Genomic DNA, 27,773 nt, shown 5'->3' with positions numbered 1-27,773 from the left:
TCCTCCGAGACCTGTCATCTGTGTGTTGTCTACCCAGACAAAACCATTAGTAGAAGCAGCCTCTCCTCCCCTCCAAAGATCTTTGACATCCGATACTGACTTGGATGAGTCAGATGAAAATGGATGGAGCTGATTGGAAAAGGCGTGGAGGCTCCTGACACAGTGGAGCCAGTCAAGCCAGTATTACTGCACCCCAAGACAAGGCTTATTTGACAAAGGAGTTCCAGTGGGCGTCCATCCACCTAACAAAGATTCTAGGACTATGGAGGATCATCATTGGGAGATATACCACTCCAGGGTACTACAGATGCTGCTGTTTTCAGAGAGTTACAGCACATCTCAATATACCTTTATCCATTGTTAACTCATCCATGAGGCTGATCTCATGGCGTCAACATTACACCCTCACTACAACTTTTCACCTGAATTTAATAAATTTGAAAAATCCAAACTCTGATTATCACGTATCTCTTATTCATAATTAGATAGGAGATCGCATCAGTCGCATAGTTAATTCTAAGGCTTCCAGAAAGGATATTCAACTCAAACACACTCTTCTTCTGTCATCCAGAAAATCCCAGCAAAAAACTGGTTCTAAAGGTGGGTTTCATGGCAACTGCAGCTTCTCTCAATATGCCATTGGGAGGCTACATGAGAGTTCTACAATGTCTACTCTGTTTGCACAATGGTCTTTTTTCCAACATCTACCTCTGACACACGAAATCCTGATCACAAACACAGCAAGTCGCACACTAGTCTGGTGGCTTCAGACTTGCAACCTTTCCAGAGGAAGACCATCATATTAGACCACTCCTTAGATCTCATGGAGTCTCTGTATCTTATTATCCTATTGATGATACCCCCATTTTGAACCAGCCTCCTCTTGTCCATTTGAAGTATTTGTCAGGAAGACCCTCTTCTTGGTAGCCATTACATCCACTAAAAACACCCTATTTAATTTTTTTCACAGAGTATTATCCCTTAGCACTAATTCATCCTTTTCTTCCCAAAGTTTGCTCTTAATATATTAATAATCAGTCCATTGAATTACCCACCTTTTTCAAGAGAATCACTCAAATGAAGATATAGTATATGTATAGTTGGATGTCCACAGACAACTTAGATTTTCTGGATGAAACAAAAAGATCACAAAAAATCTGATCAACTTTTGTAGCCTTGAACTTTTCTAAATGGTTAACTGATTGTATTATCTATGTTTTATGATCTTCAAATCAAGCTTTGTCTGTCAACCCAAAAGGACATTCTACAAGATCTGTTCATCTATTCATTCCCACCCCTCACCTTCAGGAGGAACGCTCATTTTCATTTTGGTGCTGGGTTATTCGTTTCTCTGCTGCAGTTGTGTTGTATATGATATACATATATATATATATATATATATATATATATATATATATATATATAGATAGATATTTTTTTTGTATATATAGTTTTTTTGGCAATGTGTTCTCTCTCCTCTGACTGCTGTTTGCTTGCAAACTAGATCTCTGAGTAAAGGCAGAGGGTTGTGTATTAGGTTTTTTGTCATTTTTCCGACGGACTTTATTTTGTCTGTGCTTCATACACTAGCAGTTTCTTATGTACTGATTGCTAAATATTTAGGATGTCACATTGATTTTGCCCTTTGGCCTAGTTTAAATAGCCTCTGCCATTTGCATTATGTTTAGATAACAGAATATGTGAGACATTTTACAATACCATAGGTATCTCATGGTATGTAGTAAATGTACATGAAATATAAAAATACATCTGGTATTTGCTATTACATAATTCAGAAATGAAGAAGAAAGACAGGACACTACTGACCAGTCAGTTTTACAGTACTGTAAGGAAGGTGCTGGACATACTTTCAATGGCATGAAGTGCTGTGTTTCTAGATGCAAGTTGGACAGAAGACCTAAGGTGTATTTAATTAATAGAAAAGATCATGGTAGTCAAACTGAATTGTTTCTCCTGGATGAATAATTGAATAAATCAGTTGATGGTTGATAGGTGCTGTTCTGAATGTAGGGTAGATGGTTTTTAGCAGGACATTTGTGTGTGTGTGTGTGTGTGTGTGTGTGTGTGTGTGTGTGTGTGTGTGTGTGTGTGTGTGTGTGTGTTTGTGTGTGTGTGTGTGTGTGTGTGTGTGTGTGTGTGTGTGTGTGTGTGTGTGTGTGTGTGTGTGTGTGTGTGTGTGTGTGTTTGTGCATGTGCATGCATATGGGTGTGTGTGTGTGTGTGTGTGTGTGTGTGTGTGTGTGTGTGTGTGTGTGTGTGCGTGCATGTGTGTGTGTTTGTGTGCGTGTGCATGCGTGTGGGTGTGTGTGAGGAACTCATAGATATTAACTACAATGTGCATTACACATTAGCACATTAGCACAAGTAGTGCCAACGTGTAGGGTAAGGGCAATTCAGAGACAGAGGCAGCATGGCTGTGCAGTATGAAAAGTAGCATGATGAGCATTCCATACAGATGACACCATAGTGACACAGAAATGTGGAATGCCATGAAAATGACACACACGTATACAAATGATGATAGCCAACACGATAGACCACTTCAGAAACACATAAAGACAGTGTAGTGTGTCACAGAGCAAATCCATTCTGAACACTAGGAGGCTTTGGTGCATGATGTGACTATGTTAGGAGCAGCTTCAGCTATAGGTAAGCAACATTTGTAAGTAGCTGCAATGGAATCCAGTGCCTGCAACAATGAGTGTTGTGGCTATCTATTCAATTGAGGTAGATGACATACCTGCCTTATCAGCCACTGCTTCACAGATTAGAAGATAGTAGACTAATACTTGGTGGGCAGGGAGACCGTGTGAAAGTTAGTCGAACTGTGTAACCCACAAACATAATTAAGGGGCATGCATGGAATGTCCATCCCAGTGGGCACAAAGATAATGTGCAGCATTAGTCATATTAGCTACGTGGACCGTCTCAGGGTCCAGCAGCAGACACATTAGGCATATTGCAGGCATCAGCCTCACAATCCTACACCATGTTCTCAACATCAAGTAGAAGAGCATATCTGTCTTTCCAAGACTACAGAGAAGAGAACCACCACTCTGCAGAAGTTTTATGGCACAGCCCATTCACCTATCTCCATGGAGTCATAGAATGTATGTACACTGCCATCAAGACTACATTAGGGTCAAAGGAACTGAGATAAATCAATAGGAAGGGCTTCCACCTCTCAACTTCCAGGTGATGAGTAATGCCCAGGATATTATATGTAATGTGTCCACATGCCAGATGGACAGTTGCCATGATTCTCACATATGGCACAGATCTGACCTATTGCACTGGTTTGTGCAGGGCCATGTAGTCAGTTGGTAGACACATAGGTGGGTATACACAGGGCAGTAAATAAATATACCATGCAAACAGGAGGCAGGCCACATAAGTGCTGTTGCTGTGTGTTGCAAGTGATGACTCATGCTTTAGAACAACCCCCAGACCATGGTAAAGATGGCCTATAACAACACCCTTGCAGAAATATGTAGCATTTTTGACAACTGAAGGGACACTTCTGCTCTCTGGATACATCAGGCAAGTCACTGCCATATGCAGTGGACCTAGAGCAAAATCTTTGTGATGTGTACAGTGTTTCATTGTATGGAATTGTATAGACAGCTACAAAAGCAGAGAAACATTCAGGCAGAGACTAGTATATTAATAGTGGCAGTAATGGAAGACCAGGCTATAATGTCTGAGGGAGCAGCAGCAGCTGCTGCACCTCAGCTGAGGTGAAAGTAGGTGCAACACATTGCAGCACTGATGAAGATGTAGCATCTAATCCACAAACATGGGCCAAACGCAATGGAACAAAATGATGTATGAATTATGGCATTCATGCTAAGCAAGGCAAGTACATGGACAGGTCATGCTCAGAAAGAATCATATATATGCAAGTAAGAGAGTGGGCAAGGCACACTCATCATTGTTTGCACAGGTACTTTTGGGGGCACGGTGACAGCTGGCAGCAACATTGTCATATGAGGTAGGATCATGAAAGGGGAATTTGCAAGCAATGTACTCTGCTGTCTGGTTGTGGGGAGTCAGTAATTGCATCCTCTAGTAGTGGGGTTGATCTGGCATGTCATGACCATTGGAGATGTCCACTGTGGTGGCCTACTTTTGGCACTTGATGCAGTCTGTGACAGAGAAGCAGTAGGGATAGGAGATTGAGTGCTGATGGGATGTCCCATGTCTGGAGCATCCAAAGCTTCATTGTCCATGACCTCGATGATGGACGAGAGCAGGCATAGTGATTTATGTGCCCGCAGGAGATATAAAATGGGTAGAATTTTAGGACCATTTTCAAGCAGCTCAGTGAGGGATCCCAGGTGGTGATACTGAGGAGCATTAGCACCCACTGCCATTCGCCTGTCGATAGCCAGTGTATGAAGCTGTATGGCCATGGCTGAGAAAGACACCATCTGAGAAACTGTTTGCATAGTCTGAGTATGGGTGATATGTGCCTTATAACTTACATCAAGACCCTCCCATGGCCATGAACTTCACAGCATGGAGAGGCAGAGCAGAAAACAATTACCATATGTCTCATCAAAGCACATGTGAAGACAATGATTTACCACCAGTGACTTAAGTAGCAATGTCTGCTCCATCTCTGTATTCCATGTCAATGTGCAGTTGGTGCACATCATCATGCAAGCTGTGAAACACACCCTTAATCTCTACACTGCTGTTGGTAGTAGCTGTCTGCACCTGGATCACTGAGCTGCACATCCATATAGTTATACCAAGACCTGTTCCCAGATCAGGGGTTGATATGGAATCAGAGTAGCACAGCAATCCCCCACCTCTCTCCTATGGTAGGTACACATATTCAGACATCAGAGGCACTGCAGATACTGTTGGCTGTGTGAGTTGACCACTGATAGGTAGCTTGAATGGGGATCACAGTTACAGGAGGTCTGCTCTGTATGGTGCCGTTGTGGTTTTTGCCTGTACCTCCACAGGCCCTTTGATCATGGTGATGTGGGTGAGTCCCTCAGTGTTACTGTTGCAGGCAGTACCATGGAATGTGCTGTGTGCATCTGCCATCATCATCATTAGTGACAAAAGACATGTGGACACCAGGCTTGTGCTGTCCAGGTATGGTGGTCCCTCCACCAACAGAACTTGTGAAAACATAAGCACATAATACCATTGGCAGCGCTTAAACACACAGTATACCTGTACCTTGCATCATGTTATACAATTCTGCTTGTATAACATATGAAGATTTACATACCATAAAGTGCAGGATGTTGCAGGTCAGTGGTACCTAAAAGGACAAATATGCAGAAGGTCCTTAATGATCAGGTTCCACAGTATGGCAATCTCAGAATTGGTATTTATAAGTTTGGGGGTATGGAAAAGTGAAGTTCAGCATTTACTGTTCTCCTGTGTTTTTTGGTCTTTTCTTTTTACAAATCTCAGCTTTCATTAGGGAGCCCTTTGCTGACCACCCCCCCATTATTTTTCACTTTGTCTAGAATTCTTGAGCAAACATGCTGAGAGGTATGTCTGGGTGTGTCATTTGCTTAGAGTCATGCAGTATGTGGTGGCTGGCATTGAATCCAGCTCAAGTGAGTGTAGATCATTCTTACTTGTTAGCCTGACATTTAAATTGTACTATCAGCCCTGCTAGGAGTTTGAATAAAACAAACTACTGGGAGATTAAGCATTCAGCATGGTATATTTTATTCAAAACCCCTCACTGCTGTATGAGCTATGTAAAGGTGTCTCTAAGCCACATATGTGAATCTGAATATGTGGTGGCAGTACTATGCACAAGGAATTTTTAATTGCAGAAAAATGACATGATCTTGCCTTCCAGTCCATATCACAGCTATGCAGTGAAACACTCATACATAATATGCATAGAAAATAACAAAAAACACATAGGTCAGCAATTTATGCAAAGTGAGGAAGTTGTATTCTGCTGTTTCCGTAGCAACCACAGCCATAAGAGTGGTGTTGAGGGGCCTTTATTTATGAAACCTGTTTGATATATCAGCTGTAGTTCTGCATATGGCTATGTAAACACAAGTATTTAGTTTAGCCAGATAGTTGTATTGAATCATGTTCTGTTTTCTATCTCAGACTGCACCAAGCGCAATGCTTACAAAATAAAGACTGGTACATAATGCCACTGCACAGAGTTTAAGATAAGAACATCAGGCAATAAGCAGTGAAACTTCATAAAATAAATTTGGCAGATTATGATTTGCACTGATATTACTAGCAGTGTTTTGCGTGAGATGTACTGCTGTTAAATTAGCTGGATATATATGTTCTTTATTTCTATATTCATATTAATGCAACCATATCAAATTTATTAAACCTTTATGAAACACACCATAAAAATCTTTATAGAAAGGTAAGACTACACAATCAAAATGTGTAATATACAAACTATCAGCTTATATCTTACAGTCTTAACAGGCCATTATCATAGTATATACATATTACTAAAGATTCTTAGAATCAAGTTAAAGCTGACTTGGTCACTGTTTAAGAAGTACCAACAATTAAACTCTTTAACCAAGACGGGGCCAGATTTAATAACACCTGCACTAAGTTTACACGATCTGTATTCAAGAACATCCCTACCACAATTTTGTGCTTTCCAGTCACTCAGATTATACTAAGTGTACATAGGTTCATAGGTTCATAGGTGTGTACTAGGCTAATGGCCCTGGAGCCTTTACAAGCCTAGCTCAAAAAACTTGCCCAGGCACCATGCCACCTGATGTTAGTTCACAGTGCTCCTATCCAATAGGGCAACTAGAGTGATCCTGGGGTGAACTTTCTGTTACCCATCCATTCGTCAAGATTTCTCTTGAAGAGGGACAGCGAGGTGCCCTGCTTGTCATTAATGGGAAGCTTATTCAAGATTATGGGCAGTCTTTGGGAAATGAACCTGTCCCTCCAGCATGTTCTGTTAATTGTGGTAATGAAGTTGTGATCTCTGGAGCATGTGGTATGCGAGGATTGGGATTTCTTTAGGTGTGGCATTTCAAGTAGGGCTGGGTCGGACATGGCTTTGTAAGTCAAGCAGAGATCACCTCTAAGTAGACGATAAGAGATTGAGAACAGTTGATGTTTCTTGAGTCTGTCTGTGTAGGACATGTGTTTAAGGCCAAGGATATTTTTTGTGAGGTACTTTTGTGGCCTTTCCAGCTGTTGTATGTGTCTGGTCAGGTACATGCCAAACGGGGTGTTATATTCAATGACTGGTCTAATGAGGGATGATGACCTCTTTCTTCCTGGATGCAAAACCTTTGGTTATAAGATGTATCACGTAGAAGGACTTTTTGACCACAGTGGCAATGTGATGGTTGAAGGTGAGGTGGCTGTCGGCCTAGGTGCCCAGATCTCTTATGGCCCCTTCAGTTTTGAGTGGGCTCCCATCAACGTGGTCATTTGTGGAAACTGAGTTTTTTCCAAAGGGGATGATACCGCATTTTTTGGTGTTAAGCTTCAGGCCATAGTTTCGACACCAGTCATTGGTCTCAGAGAGACCCTTTTGTAGGATGTCTGCATCACTTGGGTAGTTGATAATGACTCCTAGCTTTCCGTCATCAGCAAACGTGGTCAGCCATAGTCCTTCTGTGTTGGCCTGGACTTCTAAGAAGTAGATGTCAAACAGGAGAGGGCCCAGAACTGAGCCCTGTGGGACTCCACTCATGACTGGTCGACAGTCAGACTTGTAATCTGCAGCTTTCACTCTGTGGGTCCTGTCTGTTAGCCAATTTCCAACCCACCTAGTGATGTAAGGGTTGATGCCTAGTTTGCTGAGTTTATCAATGATATCTGAGTGGGGAATGCTATCAAAGGCCTTGGCCAGGTTGAGGTAGGCTGTATGCACTGCCTTACCCTCATCCACAGCCTTGGTGACTGTCTCGAACAAGTCAACCAGGTTAAGCAGGCAGGATCTTCCCTTCACAAAGCAAACTGTGTGGGGAATAAAGGACCTCTAATCTTTTCAATAGGTGGCATGGGATCTTTTACATCTACTTCAGCTACAACTACCTTAAGGAAACATCTCATCCAAAGGATGGCATACTCAGGAGTGCAGCATCCCCCTTATGCTGCACTGCAGTGTCAGTAATCAAAGTATCTGGTGTGGGAATAGAACCTACAGCCTTTTGCACCAAAGGTGAGTGTGCCACCTGTTGTGCTACTGACACTGCAGTCTGCACTTTGTGGTAACCTTTATGAATGCCCTGAAGTATTTAAAGCTTCAAGAAAATCAGTAGGAAAACAGAAATTAAGAGGAAGAAGGTGTGAGTTATGCTTGTATTGTCTGTTCACTCAGAACAGTGTACACTTAGTGTAAGCGTTAATGATTCCCAGGGAAACATTATTCCTGCTATTTTAACTAGATCCAAAATAAGCATAATGTGATTCTGCCATTCTTCTGGATATCAAAGTTTCTTAAATTATTCTTTTATACAAGGATTTGGCATCATAATCACAGTAGATACTTGACAGTAGAACCTCATTAAGATTCAAGAAATGTGTTATCAGTAGATTTGAAAGCTCTTTAGTGAGATATTCCAGGGGCAAATGGCAAGCAGGCAAAAAATACCCCTTGCAGTCATAAAAGAAGTAAAAAAATGATGTTTGATGCATGGACTGGCGGGGGGGATGCAAGCCAAGATACACCTGACGGACATTATACTATGGAGATTGTGTGCCTTCAGTTGTGGCTAAGTTATAATACAGAGAGTAATAATGTAGGCATAGATAAAAGCCAGTGGTGGTATATTTATGCCCTACTGTACAACAAACATTTTCCAGCAGGATATTAATGCATAGATTATCACCTGGTAAAAAAATCAAGTCCATCACCTTCACTGCAACATAGCTCCTGTGAAACACAGAGTGAAAGAAATGGATAGCCACAATTTTTTGCACTCACTAAATGCAGCTTTGCTGTTTAGCAAGCTTAAGAAAGAAAGAAAGCAGATAAATGCAAAAAATAGTAATGTGCATGTGTGTATGCATGTGTCTGTGTGTGTGTGTGTGTGTGTGTGTGTGAGAGAGAGAGAGAGAGAGCAGGTCTTGTGGAATCTGGTTCCCGGTGTAAGCCTGTTTATAGATGGGCCTTACAACGAGCTAAGTCACTTACACTGAGAGCAACTCTTTTGGAATCTGGCCCATGACATATTTCATTTTTCAACAATTTGGTTTATATGAAAACTTCAATGAATTTAGAACTGACTTGGGTGTTGCAAGATTTTTCAGAGAGGTCTAATTACATGGATGTCAGAGAAAATAACTTTCCTTTTCAGGCAAGAAATATTAACTTATTTAACTAGTGTGTCATGTGAGACTTGTCAGGAACATTAGTGAATAAAAAATTATGTGTTTACATATTTCAAGCCCTTTAGAGAGACCTGTGTCACTTGAAAGTGATTAATAAGATTCTTTCTGACCTGTGGATAACAGTGGGGCAAAGTAAATGAAGCTGATCGAATGACATACTTTTTAAAAGTTCAGAATTATTCATGTGATGCCAAATACATACTAAGAATGCCTTTTGTCATTTCAGTAGTAGTCTTGCTTTTAATATACAACATGATTTTGAATTACATCATGCTGAAACTATGCAGACATTATGAAGATGAAGAAACTTTGACCCTTAACTGGTCATTTTGGCTGACACAGTTTCACCTATTATAATGATGCCTGAAAAACACAGCATCTGCCTTCCTTCACTGTTACCCATTAGGTGCTGTGGGATTTAATGGATTACTGGGACAAGGGAGCTTATATGAGTGTCAGAAGCTTATCTGATCTTAAGACTTGCGCTTGTAAAATCTGTCTTTTACATTCCATTACATTTTATGATGGCAGAAGGCAGCCTTTCCTTTAATGGATTGGTTTACCTCCTTGTGTATTACTCCCTTCCCTTCCTCTTAACCATTAAGTTGACATTGGTGGGATATGCATTTCTTTGGAGCCTTAATCGAGCACCTTCTACAACTCAATCATACGGTCTAGTTGCTACTGTCATTGCAAGTGGTTGCATGGTCCACAATTAGTGAATCTCAGAGTCATTTCACAGAAGTAAAGTCAGACCATTTATTCCACGTTGTTCTTCACAGCAAAAGACAGATTGTGACAGTAAGTGAAAAGCCACAGAGCTAAAGAAAGATTTTCAAAACAGTGAAAGCAAATTAGTTTCTTATGAGATGTCCTGAGGGGAGTGCAGTCCTTCCTTCTTCAGCAGTAACTGCCTAGATTGTAAACAGTACAGATGTATCCAAATTGACCCCAGTAAGTATACCTCTTAACCCCTCAGGTTTCACTTCCACTGTAGGGACCACCAATTATCATAGCAGATGGTCTAATATCACAGCACTTAAAAGTTGCTATGTGTAAATTTGGTCCCAACTGTGTTGGGACATAATGTGTACATTTTCCCTCTTAGGAGTACAATTTTTAGAATTTTATATTGTCATGTTTTTTTATGTTAAAATGCTATGCTCATGTAAAAAATATTTAAAAATCATGTAAATAAGATCATGTACAGATGTTTTTACCCTGGAATTATAAATGTGCATCATGTGTAACTTAAATACAGAGCTTTTTTCCCTAGCCTCCACTGAAAATATGTTTTACCCAGTCAGACTTTTCTCAGTCAACAAAGACAAATTAAATATTAGAACAGTTGTTGTGGTAACAGATGTACTCCTACATCAGTATACCAGAAAATGCATCCTTAAATCTGATTTTCACATTTGTATAACTAATAGTCACTAATACACTTATTTTAGCCCATTGCTATCAGATGCATACAGTAAGTGTGTCTATACACATACACACACACTCAGAAACGTGCAAATGCACACAGACACACACACACACACACGCGTGCACGCATACGCACATGCACACGCACACGCGCATGCACACACACACACAAATACTGTTGCCAGGACATATATAGTACAGTATAGACAGACACACAGACATAGGCACACATGCACAACTGCTGCAGTTACATAACCCAAGCCCATTTTCTGAGACCTCCTTAAACACTACAGTATTAATTTCAAAGTTCATTCCTCTTAACCATTTAGTTGGCAGCTGTGGGATTTGTGCTTCTTTGGATCCTTGACTGGAGAGACTTGATGTTACTACTTGAATGCATAGATGATACAATAGGGATTTTAAAGTAGAGGTCAGGTTTGCTAGCATAGTCATCTACTATACTGTTGCAAAAAGGCACCTCTTGTCATGGGTGTACAGCAAGTAATTACTTCTTAGTCTGTAGACAGAGCAGTGTTAAGAACAGCATCTTTGATCAAGGAACTACATTAAAGTTTGAGATACAATTTATTAGCCTGTTGTGTTCGTGAAATGTCTGTGATGCAAAAATGTCATTCTTAGGTCTAAATTGGAATATAGTGATGTGAAACAATTTGACTGAATCATTTCAGCACCTCTTGTGTTATTTTATCAAAAATTATTGAAGCATTAGCTTTACGACATGATTAATACCGCATGTAAATATTTTTTGCAACAATGTGATTGAACAATTATGACACTTACTATAACTGAACATCATAGAAGATGTTGGACATTAAACATATGAAGAAACTAATACAAGACTAATAATAGCATATGCTGAGGTTAGTAACTATTAGGGGTGGAATTCCAAAAGGTTGAGGTGTACACCTCACGGTAACCTTTTGGAATTCAGAAGCAGCCCTAAAATGGTGGTTTGCACAAAGATATGCAACACCATGTTGGACTATCCTCCCACATGCAATTGAGGCAGTCTGCAGGACAGGAATATCTTAATTAGCCATGTGCCTTCTCCCCAGGAACCTCCTTCCTCCAGAAAGGTATGATTGTATGTAATATGTGAAAGGTATCAGATGTACAAGAGTTATACTAGATATGCTAACTGAAATGTATTTGGCTAGACAAGATGGATATATGAGATTTTAAAAAATATATTGCTAAAAAAGAAGTGAAAATAGGCCACCTTATCCTCTTTTGAATATGCTGATGTATGAACAAACCAATGTTCTGATCAAACCGGGGCATGATACAGATTGGTGAAGTAAGTAATTTAAGTTGATGAAAGTGTGTAGACTGTTTAGAATTATATGGTTTGGGATGGTCTGTAATGTAGTAATAACACAGTACCTTCAGATCTGAGAAATAATAATGTTCTATGTTTAAATGCACATTTTAGTAAAAGAAATGCATGAGATTTGGACTCTGGTTAAAGGATTATATTGCAAGCAAGATGAAGGTGGATGTAGCAGCGGCTTAAAAAGTGAAGCAATTTGGGAGGTTAGGTGGAATTCTAACCACTAAGCTGTCATGTGACAATTTAACAGGCATGGTTGTCTGCTGAATTAATACTTCAGATTTATGCTGAGAACAGCCACAATCTTAAATGAAGAGAAAAGGTAAACAGAAATATGTGAATAATGGGATTAGAACACAAGCCTGTTAATGGTGGTGTGTTATGGGCGAAAGGAAGATGGGTGTATAAGGGAACTTATAGATGCCATGAGAATTAGGTGGCTACTGGGAGTAATAAGTAAGAGTGATTTATTCATCGTTTGTCCCAGACAGATTTTGAACAGAATGTTATATTTTGGCGTACATGCAGCTCTTCTAATTATTGAAAACAGTTTAGATAGATGATCAGAATGTGTAAACTTGAGTAGATATAGATGATAAAGGAATAACACTGTTGTAAGAAGATGGAGGCCATTAGGTTGGAAAGTTATAGTGGTGTGTGTATAAGATTAAATGGAAGTGCATCCCTTCATGTTGCTTCTACTGCGACTCCTTGAGTTGAATCTGGATGAGATTACAGCTATATAATACAACTGAACACCAACTCACCTGTATGAAAATCAAAAATAAACTGTCTATTACTCAAGAATGATTAAGTTGTATTTTTCTATTTATTTTAGCAAATTCCTACGCAGACACCAATTTTTTTTTCCATGGATATATAAACTGATTGATATGCATTTGCACATAACACATTTTCACAAAACAAGGAAAACAAGTCTAAGCTACCATTACATTAACTATTGTGACATGATGTGGCAGCTATGGTGCCTGCTAGGGGTGGTAGGTATGTAGGATTTATTTCCTCCTGGCATGCCTCTTTGATCCCTTAGGCTTCATTCTCATGACAATTCCTGAATAAAGCCCGACCCCAGAAGTTACTATTGTTATATTGTCTAAAGTTGATATGCCTGAATAAGATCACCTCATACAGCATGATGAGGGATAGCCGGAGCAGCAGAATTCTGTCTGAGCTGCTTCAAGCTGCATCTGGTTGCTACAGCTGCAAACTGAATTATACTGTTTTTTACCTGACTCAACCTTCTACCAGTCCCAACAACACAAGAGAAGTGACTTTTTAAAGAGCTATTTCCATACGTATGCTAATAAAGTGCAGATATTGCTAATTTGGTACTACTGCTTGTGGTAGAATTTTGTATATTTGGAACAATTTTTGCTGTTTTGATTGTGAGAAACTAAAAATTGCTAGTGTTCTGGGTGTTTGTGTGCTGCAGGCCGTATATAGTTTTAAGATCTATTGTCATCTGTGAGCCATTTAAGCACAGACACTGCTAATCTTTGACTAAAGTTTATTTCTGCCATTTTTAAATTAATTTAGAATACATTTTCCTATTGTTTTTCTTGTGAAAAAAGAAAACTACTAGTGAGATGGACATCTGCTTGCTCCAGGCCTTGTACAGATTTAAGACCGACTGCCATTTGTGTGCTAAGTGCAAATATTTCCAATTTGTGACCACTGATTATTTGTTTCAAGTTTTCTTAATTTGGAACACTTTTCATTCTTTGTTTGTAACAGATTAGAACATTGCTAGTGTTCTGTGTGTCTCTGTTTGCTCCAGGCCCTAATAAAGTTGCTTTTTTATTGGCTGTTGATTTTAAATTAGTAGTTTTCTATTTTGAATGGGCTGCTCTGAGCTGCACTTATCTGCTACAGTTGCTAACCAGATTTTACTTGTTTTTATCCAATTTGACATTCTACCACTTCCATTGAGTTGTGTGTAGTACATTGATGGGTCACTGTGCATACCATAGTCACAAGTAGTCATTTCTAAGTCGATATAACCCTCCTTGATCCCTTGCCAACCATTTTTCAGACTTATCTTAGTTCCCATCCATACTTTTCAACCTCTTAGAGCAAGAAATCTGGAGAAAGCCATAAATAAAAGTGGGACAGAGACCCAAAAATAGGTACTATTTTTATATATTAATCTTACAAACTTAGAAAGTTGATAGAATAACATGTTTTGCATTAGCATGAATTTTCTGACAGGTATGAATTCTGAAACTCAAATGTCTGTCATTATTTTCTAACTTCAGTCTTTAATGATTTGCCACTAATTTGCCAGAAAAGCAAAATTTTATGGAAAATGGTTGGAAAATATGAGGCAAAAATCTGTACAGATGAGAGGTATGTCCCCATCTAGTTTTTATTTCAAGAGGTTGCTACAGGTAGCACTGCTGCTGCTGCTGTTAATAATAGCTGCATGTTGTTTTTGTTATTGTGCTGAACTAAGCAGTGTTGTTGTTGTTTACTAGCTGTTGTTTACTGCAGATCTTTGTTGTTGCAGTGGGTTGCACACTCCTGCTATTGACGTTTATAAGTAGCTCATTGTTATGGGTTGAGCACTCTTGCTGCTCTCTTGATTGGCTGTTGTTTGTTGTACCTCATTGCTGTTGCCCTAGGTTGCACACTCGTGCTGTTCACATTTATAAGTAGCTGATTGTTATTGTGCTGGGTTGAGTACTCTTGCTGCTCTCTTGATTGGCTGTTTGTTGTAGCTTGTTGTTATTCCTGCTGTTGGTGTTTATTATTGCTCTTTGCTGTTATTCTGAGTCGAGTTCTTCTGCTGCTCCTTGTTTATAATAGCTCCTTGTTGTTATCAGGCCAGTTCTTAGCTACCCTGGCATCTATGTTGACATGTATGGTGACAACTGTCTTGACATCTGGATATCCAAGTGGGTTTTAGGCCAGTCATTGTCATCTATATGTCTGCCATGAGTAAATTGATGCATGCTGTAAGCAAACTGACATCCCATCATTGTGCTGCTGTATGTGTTGCTATTTCTACCATCATTTCATAGATGCTGTGTGAAACCCGAGCGTAGCACTTCATTATCATATGTATTGTGTGACATCTAAATCTATTAAAAACCCTCAATCAAAATAATGCTTAACAGTCCGTATCAAATATAAGGTCAGCCACTGTGTGGCATCCACAACTAATGTCTCAGTGGTGTGAGGATCCATGTCTGATATCTCACCAATATGGTATTATATTTACTGCTCTCATATTTTACTAGGGGAGGGACTGTGTTTGATGCTGCTTTCATACTATACAATTACTTAAAATCCCCTGCACTTACGGTTCCAAAGCTAATTTGTTTATCATGTTTGATGTTTCCATTTTTTCACCTCATTTGTTAAGCTTCCTACTGAACATGTACAACCGCTACACTGCCTGTGCATTTAATTATAATTATCAACTAAGTTCTGTATATCTTATTAGTAAACCAGCTATAGTTTGACAAATCAACTTATCTTGCCAATGTGGAAGTTCAGCCCACTTTTACCACCCTCTGTTGCCATCTTTATAGCAGTTAGTGTATAGTGTATAATATGCAGTGTAGAAACTTTTGCTCAGCACCAACCACCTACTGCTAGATAAACAAGGTTGATCTGTAAGTGGTATAAATATCCTCACAGCCCAGAGAGCTCCCTCTCACTAAATCAGGTTGTTCATGAATTTCACACTTCTCCAGCTACACCTCTGCTTGAACATATAAAACCTATATATGCTGAGGACTTCAAGGAATCACTTCCTTAGCCTCCTAGACTCAGATCATGAATGTCTCAGCTGCAAACAAATAACATATCACAACCTACTTCATGCTACAGACATAACATAACAACACACATTTCAGGGAGTCATAAGGCTGCAAGTTATACAGCTTCTACTCCCATTTAGTCTGCATGCACAGATGGTAACGTGATAGGAATTGGTGGCTCCATTGTTAAGCATACAGATTCTGTACTCACCAGGCTGTCTGATGACAAGGTGATGCTGTCTTTCCAGAGGTAGGATCTATGATGTTAAGAGGGCTCTTGAGTCCCTCACTTTGAACATATATTACTATGACCTGGTAGTGACCTCTGTGGGTGTAAATGACTTGGGTAGCTTAACCCAGACAGACATGCAGAAGACATATTGAATCTCACTTTGTATGTATCTAATGCAGGTAAAACTCCCATCCTGATCAGATTTAAGGAGAAGATAATTGCTTTAGCAATTCTGCGGGAGGGCAGAGTGTGTGTGTGTGTGTGTGTGTGTGTGTGTGTGTGTGTGTGTGTGTGTGTGTGTGTGTGTGTGTGTGTGTGTGTGTGTGCGCGCACATGTGCGTGTGTGTGTGTGTGTGTGTGTGTGTGTGTGTGTGTGTGTGTGTGTGTGTGTGTGTGTGAGTATGAGTGCATGTGTGTGTACGCGCATGTGTGTCAGCCTGGGATCAGATGACTGACAGACCTACTTAATTCACTAGAGATGACCTGATGGCTTCAGCATACGGACCAAAGCCTTCGCTGTTCCCATTGTTCCTTTTTAGGTAAAGCCCATCTGCTTGACATCCATGTCCCCTGATGACCATGAAAAACTTCTTACAGTTTTAATTTACAGAATTTCAGTTATCCAGCTATTAAATGTAGTACCTGCACTTCTAATGTTGGGCATGTCCAGTGATTCCTTGATTAATAAATGCTACCTCCCTAAATAGTCAACCTACCTATTAGAAGTCTTAATACCGTAGATCTTGTTCTAACGAAGACTGCCACCTTTCATACCATTTCCCTCTTTATCTCCATCCCTGGTCAACTCCAGTCATAATTCAGTAATCGTCCCTGCCAAGACTTCAAGCAGTAATACCTCTGCAGTGAAAACCTTGAAATTTAAGAACTTAAAAAAAGGCAAACATGTTAAAACTTTATATAAGGTCTCAAACTTGTCGGTTTTTTACAAGATCCTATTCACCCCCTGTAGTTATCACACGTCCTTGTCGGGAAGTCCTAAACCTCTTAAGCCTCTCTACAAGCTATGTTCTTGAAGCTTCAAAAATGATCATTTTGATACCACTGCACACAATGGTGGCTCCAACTCTGACCATGGTAACTACAGCCCCCCCCCCCCCAGTTTAATAAGCCAAATGTGCAAGGTCATGCAAATTATTATATCAAACTTCTTAAATACTAATATTGAAAGCTTATTGCCTTGGGCTCATATCAACCTGACTTTGTCAAGGGTAGGTCATGCTGGTTAAATCTAGTTAATGTCATCAGAAAGGTCACAGAAGCTGTGGACAGAGACTATACAGTCCACACAGCATACCTAGATTTGGCCAAATCCGTCAATACTATTCCCCATGCACTTATTGTAATGAAGCTCAAAGACTTGTTATCGACTCTTGTTTTGAAGTAGATAGCAAATTGCAAAGAACTTCAGAACAGACTTCATTGATTGATCTTCCAAGTGTGACTCATGCCATGGTGTCCTCACGTCTTATCTACTATAACATGCTTTATGTTGGCTTACCTGACTCTGATCTTACATATTTCAAACTTGTAGAGAACTCTGTTGCCCATTCCTTGGCTGATGTTTTATGCTACCGTCACATTTCTTCAATTTTGCATGATCTGCACTGACTCTTAGATGGATAATGGATCATCTATGAGATCCTGTTCATGGTCTACCTTGCTCTTCATAACTGCAATAAAGGATATCCAGTGAAGTTTGATGACATCCTTTATAATAAAAAAATGATTTGAACAATTAATTTTTGCTTTACTTGGAAACTATGACTATATATGTTTTTTGTATGGAGTGGTTTACAGTGACTGCAAGAATGGTAGATTTTAGTAATTTATTTACAGATAACACGTTTTCTAACAGTTTTCTTCACTATGATATATGATTAGGGTTTCTAGAATAATTTCTGAAGATAAAATGTTTTTAAATAAATGGGAATGTTGAATAGCTTATTATAGACATATAGCACATGAAGTCTGAAGAAGCGTTCGTAAGAACGCAAAAGCGCTCACTTATTTTTATATGGTCTAAGTTATATATCAATAAAGTCTCCTTTGCTTTTTATGGTGTTGCCTCTGGGCCTTTTCTTTGAATTTTACTTGACATTGTTGTTGAGGCACTTTATCCTGAGGACTGAGTTTCATTTATTTTCATTGGATAGCAAATTGGATGACTGGCAAAACACACATAGTTAAAATAGCAGGAGTCAGAAACTCAAAAGGTGACTACTAGTGCACCCCCAGGATCTCTACTGGAGTCCCTCCTATATGCTATCGATTTCTCTAATTTTCAAACTACAAACCCAGACCTCATGCTAATTAGGTTTCTGATGTCTGTAAGTTGGGTGTTGTAGTTCGCTCAACTTCCAGTACAGTGATACTACAGAAAGGATTGCACCATGTTTTACTGGTTTAAAGACACTATCCTCAAATTAAATGCAAAAAAGTGCAGTATTGTCATATACATAAAGCAAAGGTGGTACCCCTCTCTAGATTGATTCAATCAACAAAGATCTTGGTATCCTCATAGAAGCTCTGCACACTTTGACCACCATGTTACAACAGTGCTGAGGAAATCCTTTTCTCCGGCCCAACTAATAACCAAAGGCAAACGTATCATTCCTCTCTACTCAGCCCTCAACAGACTCATTTTAGAACATCCCTTTAGTGATGTGTCACTTCACATGACAAGAAAGTCTCAAGAGGTTCCTGGCAAATCAAATCAGCAGTGTAAACACCCTAAACTATCAAGAAAGGCTCAAAACTATATCCCTGTACTCTGCATGTTCTAGATGCCTATGTAGCATCCTGTGTCTGTCTTTTCACACTATTACAAACTGGGTGTCACTAAAGTGTTTTGCAGACATAGAGGCAAGAGATGCCCCTTATAAGTGGGTACTAGCTCTCATAAATGGGCTTTGGATTGTTTCTGCCTTGTTATCTCTACAATACTTTGGTATTAGTGCCAGTAGTTTAAGCAGCCTACTCCATCCAATAGAGGATTTCTCTTACTTTTTTCCTGTTTAGTAATCAAAATATTAATTAAATACTCAATTAAAAATGCATGTGTGAATTATCTGGGCTGCATATAAAGCCTTGGAGCAGAGTACTTCCCCTTTTTCCCTCTGTAGTGCATGCTCTGACCCCATGTCAGTGCACATTGTCTTCTTATTGTAACACATTAGTGATAGCTATTCTTCAGTACTATGCAGGATATAAATAAATGTACACCTCCAAAACAGATTGTCTTCCTTATCCATAGTATAAATTCACCAGTGTTAGTTCTAATGTAAAAACATATATCCCTAAAATAGAAGACTTCTTGTCTCCTAAGTATCACACCCTTTCTACAATGTTTTTCTTACTCACTCTACATTCCACTTACTCTGATATAGCCAGTCCTATAGAGTTACATCTGACAAAAAATATTTAAATCTAGAAACTTATCCTTTCCCTTATTACTCCCTCTCCCACTCTGTGTGTTCTATTAGATCTGTACCCATTTTATTCATTGTGGAATGAAGACAAGTTTCTTAATTCCCCATTGTCAAATCTGAAATACTTCTGTCATTTCAGAATACCCAATATCCAGTGGCAAGAATAATATATCCATCGTAGAAGAAAAACATACTTTCCATTTTGTTTTGATTGGTAGGTAAGAAAAATTACCATTATGTTCATTCACATACAATTCCAGCCCAAACTCCTGTCAAAACCTCCTATCAAAACCTGCCACTTATGGTCCAAAACCCCTAACATACCTTTGCCCAATATTTAAATCTGTAAGACTGTCATGTGGCTCAGAATACAAAGAAGTCTTATATGAACAGAAGGTAAACTACTCCTTCCTTTGTATTGTTGTTGTTTCCACTTTTAATGTATTTTGTTTGTTCATCTCAGTGAAAGAATCTTCCCATTCTGTAGTATATCTGACCCAAATCTGTAAAATGGAATTTATTATGTTTTCCTCATAGATCACAAAAATTAATTTGCATTTTTTTAATGTTCATTTACTGACATTTTTGTTGAATTTTGCTTCCTAATGGAAACTATTTTTGAAATAGAATTCAAATATTTAATTTTTGGGAATGGCCAAAGTCCACCACCCACCAACACTCATCTTTGAGGTGAATGTATTTCAGGGAACTTAGGAAGAGGAGAATTCAGTCTGCTTCAACCACTGTTGAACAGACATACTACAGAGTTTTTGTCAGACATACTACAGAATAAGAAAGTTCTTACATATTATATGGCATTGTCAGCAAAGTGGTCAACAATCGAAGAGCCTATTACTACTTACAAATCTGTACTTAAAACTGATTCTAGTTTCTGCATTCATATGCAAAAAACAACTTCAGTGCAAAACTGGCTGTTTTTTTTCCAAATACTTTATTGATTTTCAAAAAGACAAAACATAATTTCTACTAGAATACAAATGAAACAAAGACAAATTATATACAATATGTACATGTGGCTATATGAAAAAAATGGGAATAACTAAGAGTTAGAGAGAGGTAGTTACACATAACAAAAAAAATCAGTGTTATTTCTCCAAATACTAAGAAGATGTGGAGATGTTTAAAGTCTCAATGAAAGAAAAAACTTTCTTCCAAGGATTGTTAATCCATTTATTCGGGAAGATTTTTGTTTCTTTTACATTTGTTTCCATACGTATTGTTTCTTCTAGTAGAGTCATAAATTCTTGAAAGTTGGGTTCAGATGAAGTTTTCCATTTTCTTGTAATACATTTTCTAGCAATTGTTAGTATAGTCAAAAAACTGGCTGTTTTCTTCTTATTTGTTCATGTTGTCAGGTCCTTAAAATAGGGTATCAAAACTGTTAACAGGTTTAAATTTATCACGTATATGAGCACCAGTTTAAGTCTGTAAACTCATCTTTGCATTTAGGCATTTTTTTTAAATATTTTAAACTTCAAATTAACTAAAATATTTCTTTATACTATTTCACAAGTATAAGAGATATCAGTCTTCAGATGCAAACCAAAAGTTTTTTTTTTTTTTTTTTTTTTAACTAGAGACAGGTTTTCCTTTGTTTTGCAAAACTACCTTCCAAGGAAAATAAGGAGAGAGGGTATGATTATTTTCACATTTTAGCAGATTACAAAAAGTGCCTTCCTTTTGTTATAGAAAATATGTGTTATATATTTGTACCAAAGTACATAAAATATGAGAAGAATATTGCTACCTGTTAATTTTGGAACTTTCAGTATGCAGACCCAAACTTACAGTGTAGCCATTTTTGCAGAACATTATTCAACATCACATGTATTATAACAGCTTTCATCTTCCAGATCTTTCAAGTTTTTTTTTAACTAAAAGTAGATCTCAACATATGCCGTGTTAATATTCATTTTAAACAAAGCTTCATCCTTTTACTATTTATATTCAGAAAACATGATGATGATAGCGTTGCACAAAAAACTGGGGATAGGAGAATTGTGAAAATAATCACAGTTATATACTGTTCTTAGTCTAATGAAAATAATTTCATCAAGTTGGATAGTTTCAGTTTTTTAGCTCTACATGTGACAGACATTTTTTCAGAGCACTTAATAATGTAATTTATTTTTGTAAAGTACATGAGAATGATAACATTTGTATTGTAATATTTATAATCATTAAAGGAATATGTTGGAACTTCCTAGTAAAAATTGTTGAAAATGTCTGCTATTGCAGCCATACAGTTTATTTGGTGAAGCCAGCTTCATAAATTGTCTGTTCTGCATGATTTTTACTCAGATTCTACACTTTTAGAAAGACGTTTGAATGCAGTCATTATGTTTTCCAATAAAGGTAACAATGAGTTAGGTCTATGGCTTGCAAATGGATTTCATCTTGTAAATTTGAGACTAATTCTGTCAGTCTCTACTTGCTTACAAATTAATAAAAATAAAATGGCACCTAACTGTCTAACTGTAATGTTTCTTTTTTGCTTCTTTACAAGGAGTAACCACTACTAAACTGCATTGCTTTAAATGCAGTCAGACATTGGAACTGACATATTATTATTATTTGATATTACACTATTTGAAAGTAATTTTGATATTACACTATGTGTAGATAAGAAAACGAGAATACCTGCACATTTGGCAAAGACATTTTTTCTTGCATTGTTTTGATATACTGATGATCGTGTGAGATATCTTCTCTTTTCTGCCTTTACAGGAACTCGGCTCACTTGATCCTTCTGTAGGGACTTCTGGTGACACTCAAAAGGTTACACCTTTCATCTTTCTTTCACTATCCATCTTCCTTTGTTTTCTGCACTTTGTCATATCTTTATTGTTAAATGTGTATAGGGTGCAACATACAATATAATGCAATGCATATTTTTATCTTTCAATATTATAGAAGTGTGTTTTACTTTTACTTTATAGCATTGTTAATAGTTTTACCCAAGTAATCCATGCATGTCAACAAATGATCATTATTTAAGTGGTCAGCTAACATACTGTGATTTGTTTTTGTGTTTGAAATTAACACATGTTGAGAATGATTCTATTAAATGTTTTTATTAGTGTATTCATTGATAGAAGTGGCTTGTGTAATGCTTAGATAAAACTAAATATATTTTAACACCCTATTCAATTTACTATGCTCACATATTTGTAGGCATTAGAGAAAATATGTCAGATGTGGACAGGTTACACTTTACTGAACGGCTACAGTGGTGGTGCAGCGGTTAGCATTGCCGCCTCACAGCAAGAGGCTCTCTGGTTCGATTCTTGGCTGGGGTTCCTTCTGTGCAGACTCTGCATTCCTCCCTGTGGTTGTGTGGGTTTCCTCCGGGTGCTCTGGTTTCCTCCCACATCCCAAAGACATGCTGTAGGTGGATTGGACACTCTAAATTGGCCCTAGGTGTGAGTGTGTACGTGTGTGTGCCTTCTGTGGAAGTTTGGGCGCCGGGCTGGCAACTTGACACTGTAAAACTCCACTGCCAATCATGAGCAGACAGGTGATCTGCTGTGGCGACCCCTAACCAGGAAAAGCCGAAAGAAGAAGAAGAAGGGCAATAAACTCCAGAGTTGCTTCCTGTACTACTTCGGGGGGTGGGGTGTGGTCTAGTAGAATGAGGTGTCTGGTATATATCATCTGTGAACTCCAGTATATTTACCATATATCATTTGTGAAATCCGATATATTTTCCATATGGCATGTTTAAGTACCTATAACTGAATTTAAAAATTAACCAACACATTTTTAACATGTAAAATGTGCACATTTCATTATCCTGCAACTTTTAAGCATTTTTGTGGTTTAATTAGCTATCAACTAGTCTGCTGAGATCACAAAGACAAGATAATGTTAACCTTTAGTCTGCTAGTATATCTCTTCTCATATATGAGTTTTATTTGTTTAATTCCAGTAGCTTAATATCATGTACTGTTTGTGTCCACTGTTACAAATGTTACTGTTTGCAAAAAACACTGATTTTGAATGAGATCACTGGAGGGGAAGTCTGGCATTTTCAGATGTACAGCAACCTTAGATTTGATTATGTTAAGTAACCGGATGCAAAAGCTTTGCCCATGTAAGCATAGAATTTTCATGCTGTATCAAATTCACTTTTTGAATTTGGGTAGAATTCAAACTTCCAGCATTCACATTCATAACAAGAACCCATATAGCAGGCTAGACATTTAGCAGTGGGGACTTAATTTTCTTAGGTGTGCATTAAAACAACTATATTTATCGATTATATTTAAAAAGTCTCACAGAAGAGAGAATGCTTAACTTACTCTGCTAGTCTACAGAGACTGCCGTTCAGTGATTTAAAGAACCAGGATGTACCATTCTGATTGTTATATTCTTTGCAGTAATGGAATATATTGCCTTTCCATAAGTTTATGAATTCTCATAGATCGAGAATTCAAATGAGGGACTTGCATGGGAACTTGTATGTTATTTTTCTGAATCTGCATTTTGTAAATGTAGTAAATATAATCATTGGTTCATAGGTTGGTACTAGGCTATCAGCCCTAGGGCCTATACAAGCCTAGCCATAACAATTCCTTGGCTATTTCTTCCCACATTATTTACTTTCATGGACCCCTGTCTAGCAGGGGGACTGACGTGATCCCTGGGGTGAATTTCCTTTCTCCCATCCAATCGTCAAGGTTCCTCTTGAAGAGGTCCAAAGTGGCACTCTGCTTGACATGTATGGGCAATCTATTCTAGAGTCTGGGGAGTCTCTGGGTCAGGAACCTATCCCTCCAGCATGTTTTGTTTATTGTGATGACAAGGTTTAGATCCCTGGAGCGTGTAGCTCTGAGGGATTGGGATTTCTTTAAGTGTAGCATGTCCAACAGCTCTGGGTTTGACATGGCCTTGTATCAAAACATCTTTGTGAGGCAGACCATAGTAGTAAACATAATATTTAACAGAAAATTTTAGAGAGTGATGAAGAAATCTGAAAGCTACTGAATGCTTATTGTGATGTCTCACATCTAAAGGAGTTCTTAGCGCAATTAGTTATTAAATATTCACATCTAGATTTTACTTTATTGTATTACAAAAAGTAGTAGTAACTATTTTTTACTTCTGGTTTGATATACAGTAACACCACCTATTTTTTTAACTTTAGGTATGTAAATTACATATTTTTTACCTCTGGTGTGGTATTAAATAATATTTAATTGTAACCTCCATCTTTATATAAAAATAGCATAATCTAGTTTTGCAGCTAAACCATGTGAACTGATGAATACTATTTTAAAGAGTTTGAAATGACTTTCTGTAATGTTAAATAACTGAACACATATCACATTTCCCATGGCTTAGACCAAACCCTCCCCCACCATAGACCCACTCTGCCATCTTAAATAAATACAGGACTAGCATAAATCCCGTTGAGAATTTACAATTATCATTCATCAAAATTATATTGATTGTACCTTGCTGAAGTGCATTTCATTAGATAAGATTTTAGCAGATTACAAAAAGTGCCTTCCTTTAGACGTTACTGTCTTTTTTGCTGTCTGTCCTGATGGCAGCATTTTGTTTCTGGTGCAAATTGTGGGAGATTCTGAGACTGGCAGACAAATGAAATACCAAGAAAAAGAGATGAAAAGATTATTTTTGAATTACTTAGAAAACAGCAGGGTAAAACTAGATCTTTGTGCAACATTTGTTGATGGCATGCTTTTAGAAAATTAAAGATGCATGGCTGTTCCTCTGTATATAGGCTCATTCTTTCTGAAACTGGAGACATTATTAAAACAACAGTTGCCCTGGGAGAACTTTAGCTTCCATTGAAGTTTTAAGAGGCAGCGGAGTATCATGGTGTCATATATTCAGATTTTAAAGGTGAAAAATGCATGTTGCAAGAATGTACACTATTGTTACTGTGTGTGTGTGTGTGTGTGTGTGTGTGTGTGTGTGTGTGTGTGTGTGTGTGTGTGTGTGTGTGTGTGTGTGTGTGTGTGTGTGTGTGTGTGTGATTTTTTTATATTTTTACTCTGCATAATAAACCAGCAATGGGAAAAAGAAAGGGTATTGTGAAGCATTTTTCTTTACCTAGAGTTATGTTGTTAACAATTTACTAACAAAGTAAAAACAAATTAGGCTACACAGCTAATTTCTAAGGCTGAGCGCAATGGTAAGTAAACGTGGTACTGCAGTTCACTTTATTACCATGCATTTTCTAAGTCTGTCCATATGATTTTCTAGGAATACAAAGTGTCAAGCCTTGAGCAGAGACTGATCAGTGAGACGGAGCATCGTCTGGAACGTTCCGCTACTGAAGATTCAGATGATGAGGTGCAGCATGGCGACATTCCAGAAGAGAATTGTGTTGCACCTTTCTTTGAGAACAAGTTGAAACACTACAAGGTGTTTGAGGGGATGGCTGTGAAATTTACCTGTAAAGTCATTGGAGCCCCAAAACCAAAGGTTAGAAATGCTAAGCTAATTATTATATTCTTTTTTTCAAACAGCAAGCTTATGACAGTAAAAAAGATATGCTGCCATTTCATATTATACACACACGTGCGCGTGCACACACACACACACACACACACACACACACACACACACACACACACACACACACACACTACTATAGCATGCCATGATCTGTATCACAATATGTACATTTATAAAGAGTTTCTTGTGAGATCCTTCCTGTTGCATAATATGTATTAGCACTATTAATACATCATAAAGTCATTTGTGCTACACATTTTCCATTCTCTTTATTACAAAAACATAAAAATCTATATTCTACATGTATCAGGATTCAGGGGAAGTATGCCTAATCACTCTGTCAGTAACATGGGTGTGATGATGAGCCCTCACAGAAAGCAGAGTCAGCTAAGGAGGAAAAACTACAAGTAGCAAAGGGCTTGCAGTGCTTTCTTGGTGTGAACGGGAGGAGCATGCCATGATATCAACACATAAAAGGAGGTAGAGGCATCTCTGCTGAGCCCCTAAAACAGCCCATGCTTGTGTAGATGTGTTACACTGAGATTTGTATGAGAATGTACTTGTCTTGTTGTAGTATTATTTCATACCTGATCAGGAAGGATGAGATGAAGAAAAAGTCCTCAAAGAATCATATAATGCTCATCTGAAGGACTCAAATCAAAGGACCGAAATCAAATAAGTAGTTCCTTCGCACATGTATCAAAATTTGTGTGATCACTCAGAGGGAGCCCACTGAGCTAGGGCTCCTGGCATTTCCCTTAAAAAGCCCTTTTGTGGCACTACCACCCCAATAGATGGAGGGCTGGCCAGTGCCACTTAATCCACCCTTCCCCAGATGACTTGCAGGAAGGCATTGAAATCTTGGTGTAAAAGGGATAACACAGGGGATGCTGTGCAAAATCTTTAACCCCTTTGTCAGTAACAGTCATACTTTCTATTACATAGAGAGGAATCTGTATAGTGAATTATATAGACAAAATAAAGTACTGCATTCTTCCCATTTGAAGAAAGAAGACATTCCCTTCTGTTCCTATCCAGATAAAAATAAAAAAAATCATAGCACAGTGTGGAAACTGAGTCTGTTGTCTTCTATTTGTTTCTCATGGCTTTGGTGGTTTGCTGTGTGGAAGTAAGGGTAGCAAATGTACACTATTTGTAGGTTCATTTTATTGTTTGGGGTTTTGTTTTAGTTGAAGAGTCTCTAGTTTTAAGAATGTAGTTTCCTGTTCTTATTTGTAAGTGTGCATTCCATGTATTTCTTGCAGGATTGCTTTAGGTAAAGGCCTGCCTACATTTATAAAGACCTGTACTCTTCATCCCTGACTATTTTTTTCGCTATTTATTTATTTCTGTATTTATTTTCTTAGGCATATATGTATGTATGTACATGCTTTAATATATATATATATATATATATATGGATCTACTGTGCTTGGTCAACTTACATTTGGTCGAAAATGATTTCAGGCAGCCCACTTCACTGAAAGCTCATTTGTTTGATTTGGTCGAATTTCGTTTGGTCAAAAATGAAATACAACCCCTGCCCCACTGCAGTACAACCCTGGAGTGAGAATATTAAGTAAGAGGGATGTGGGGGACGTAACCCCCACATAATTGTAGTGTATTCACTGTTATATAAAGGTGTATCCATTAAAAATACATTG

General features: G+C 38.2%; 1 protein-coding gene across 5 annotated transcripts in view; it reads left to right on the top strand.

Moving 5' to 3' along the window:
- PALLD (palladin, cytoskeletal associated protein) overlaps positions 1-27,773 on the top strand; it is a 2,901,248-nt gene that overhangs the window by 2,642,673 nt on the left and 230,802 nt on the right. For 4 of the 5 annotated variants that reach the window (XM_044062575.1, XM_044062578.1, XM_044062579.1 and 1 more), the window contains 2 exons: positions 22,351-22,401; positions 25,855-26,076. In XM_044062575.1, the coding sequence (XP_043918510.1) occupies positions 22,351-22,401; positions 25,855-26,076 (273 nt within the window). The remainder of the gene's footprint in view (positions 1-22,350; positions 22,402-25,854; positions 26,077-27,773) is intronic. The other variant, XM_044062576.1, reaches the window with a different exon arrangement.

Source organism: Protopterus annectens, chromosome 2.part1, assembly GCF_019279795.1.
Source record: "Protopterus annectens isolate FY-2018-M chromosome 2.part1, PAN1.0, whole genome shotgun sequence".
NCBI lineage: Eukaryota > Metazoa > Chordata > Ceratodontiformes > Protopteridae > Protopterus > Protopterus annectens.
The sequence above is the reverse complement of the archived record's forward strand: the minus strand, read 5'-3'. Positions and strand labels throughout refer to the sequence as shown.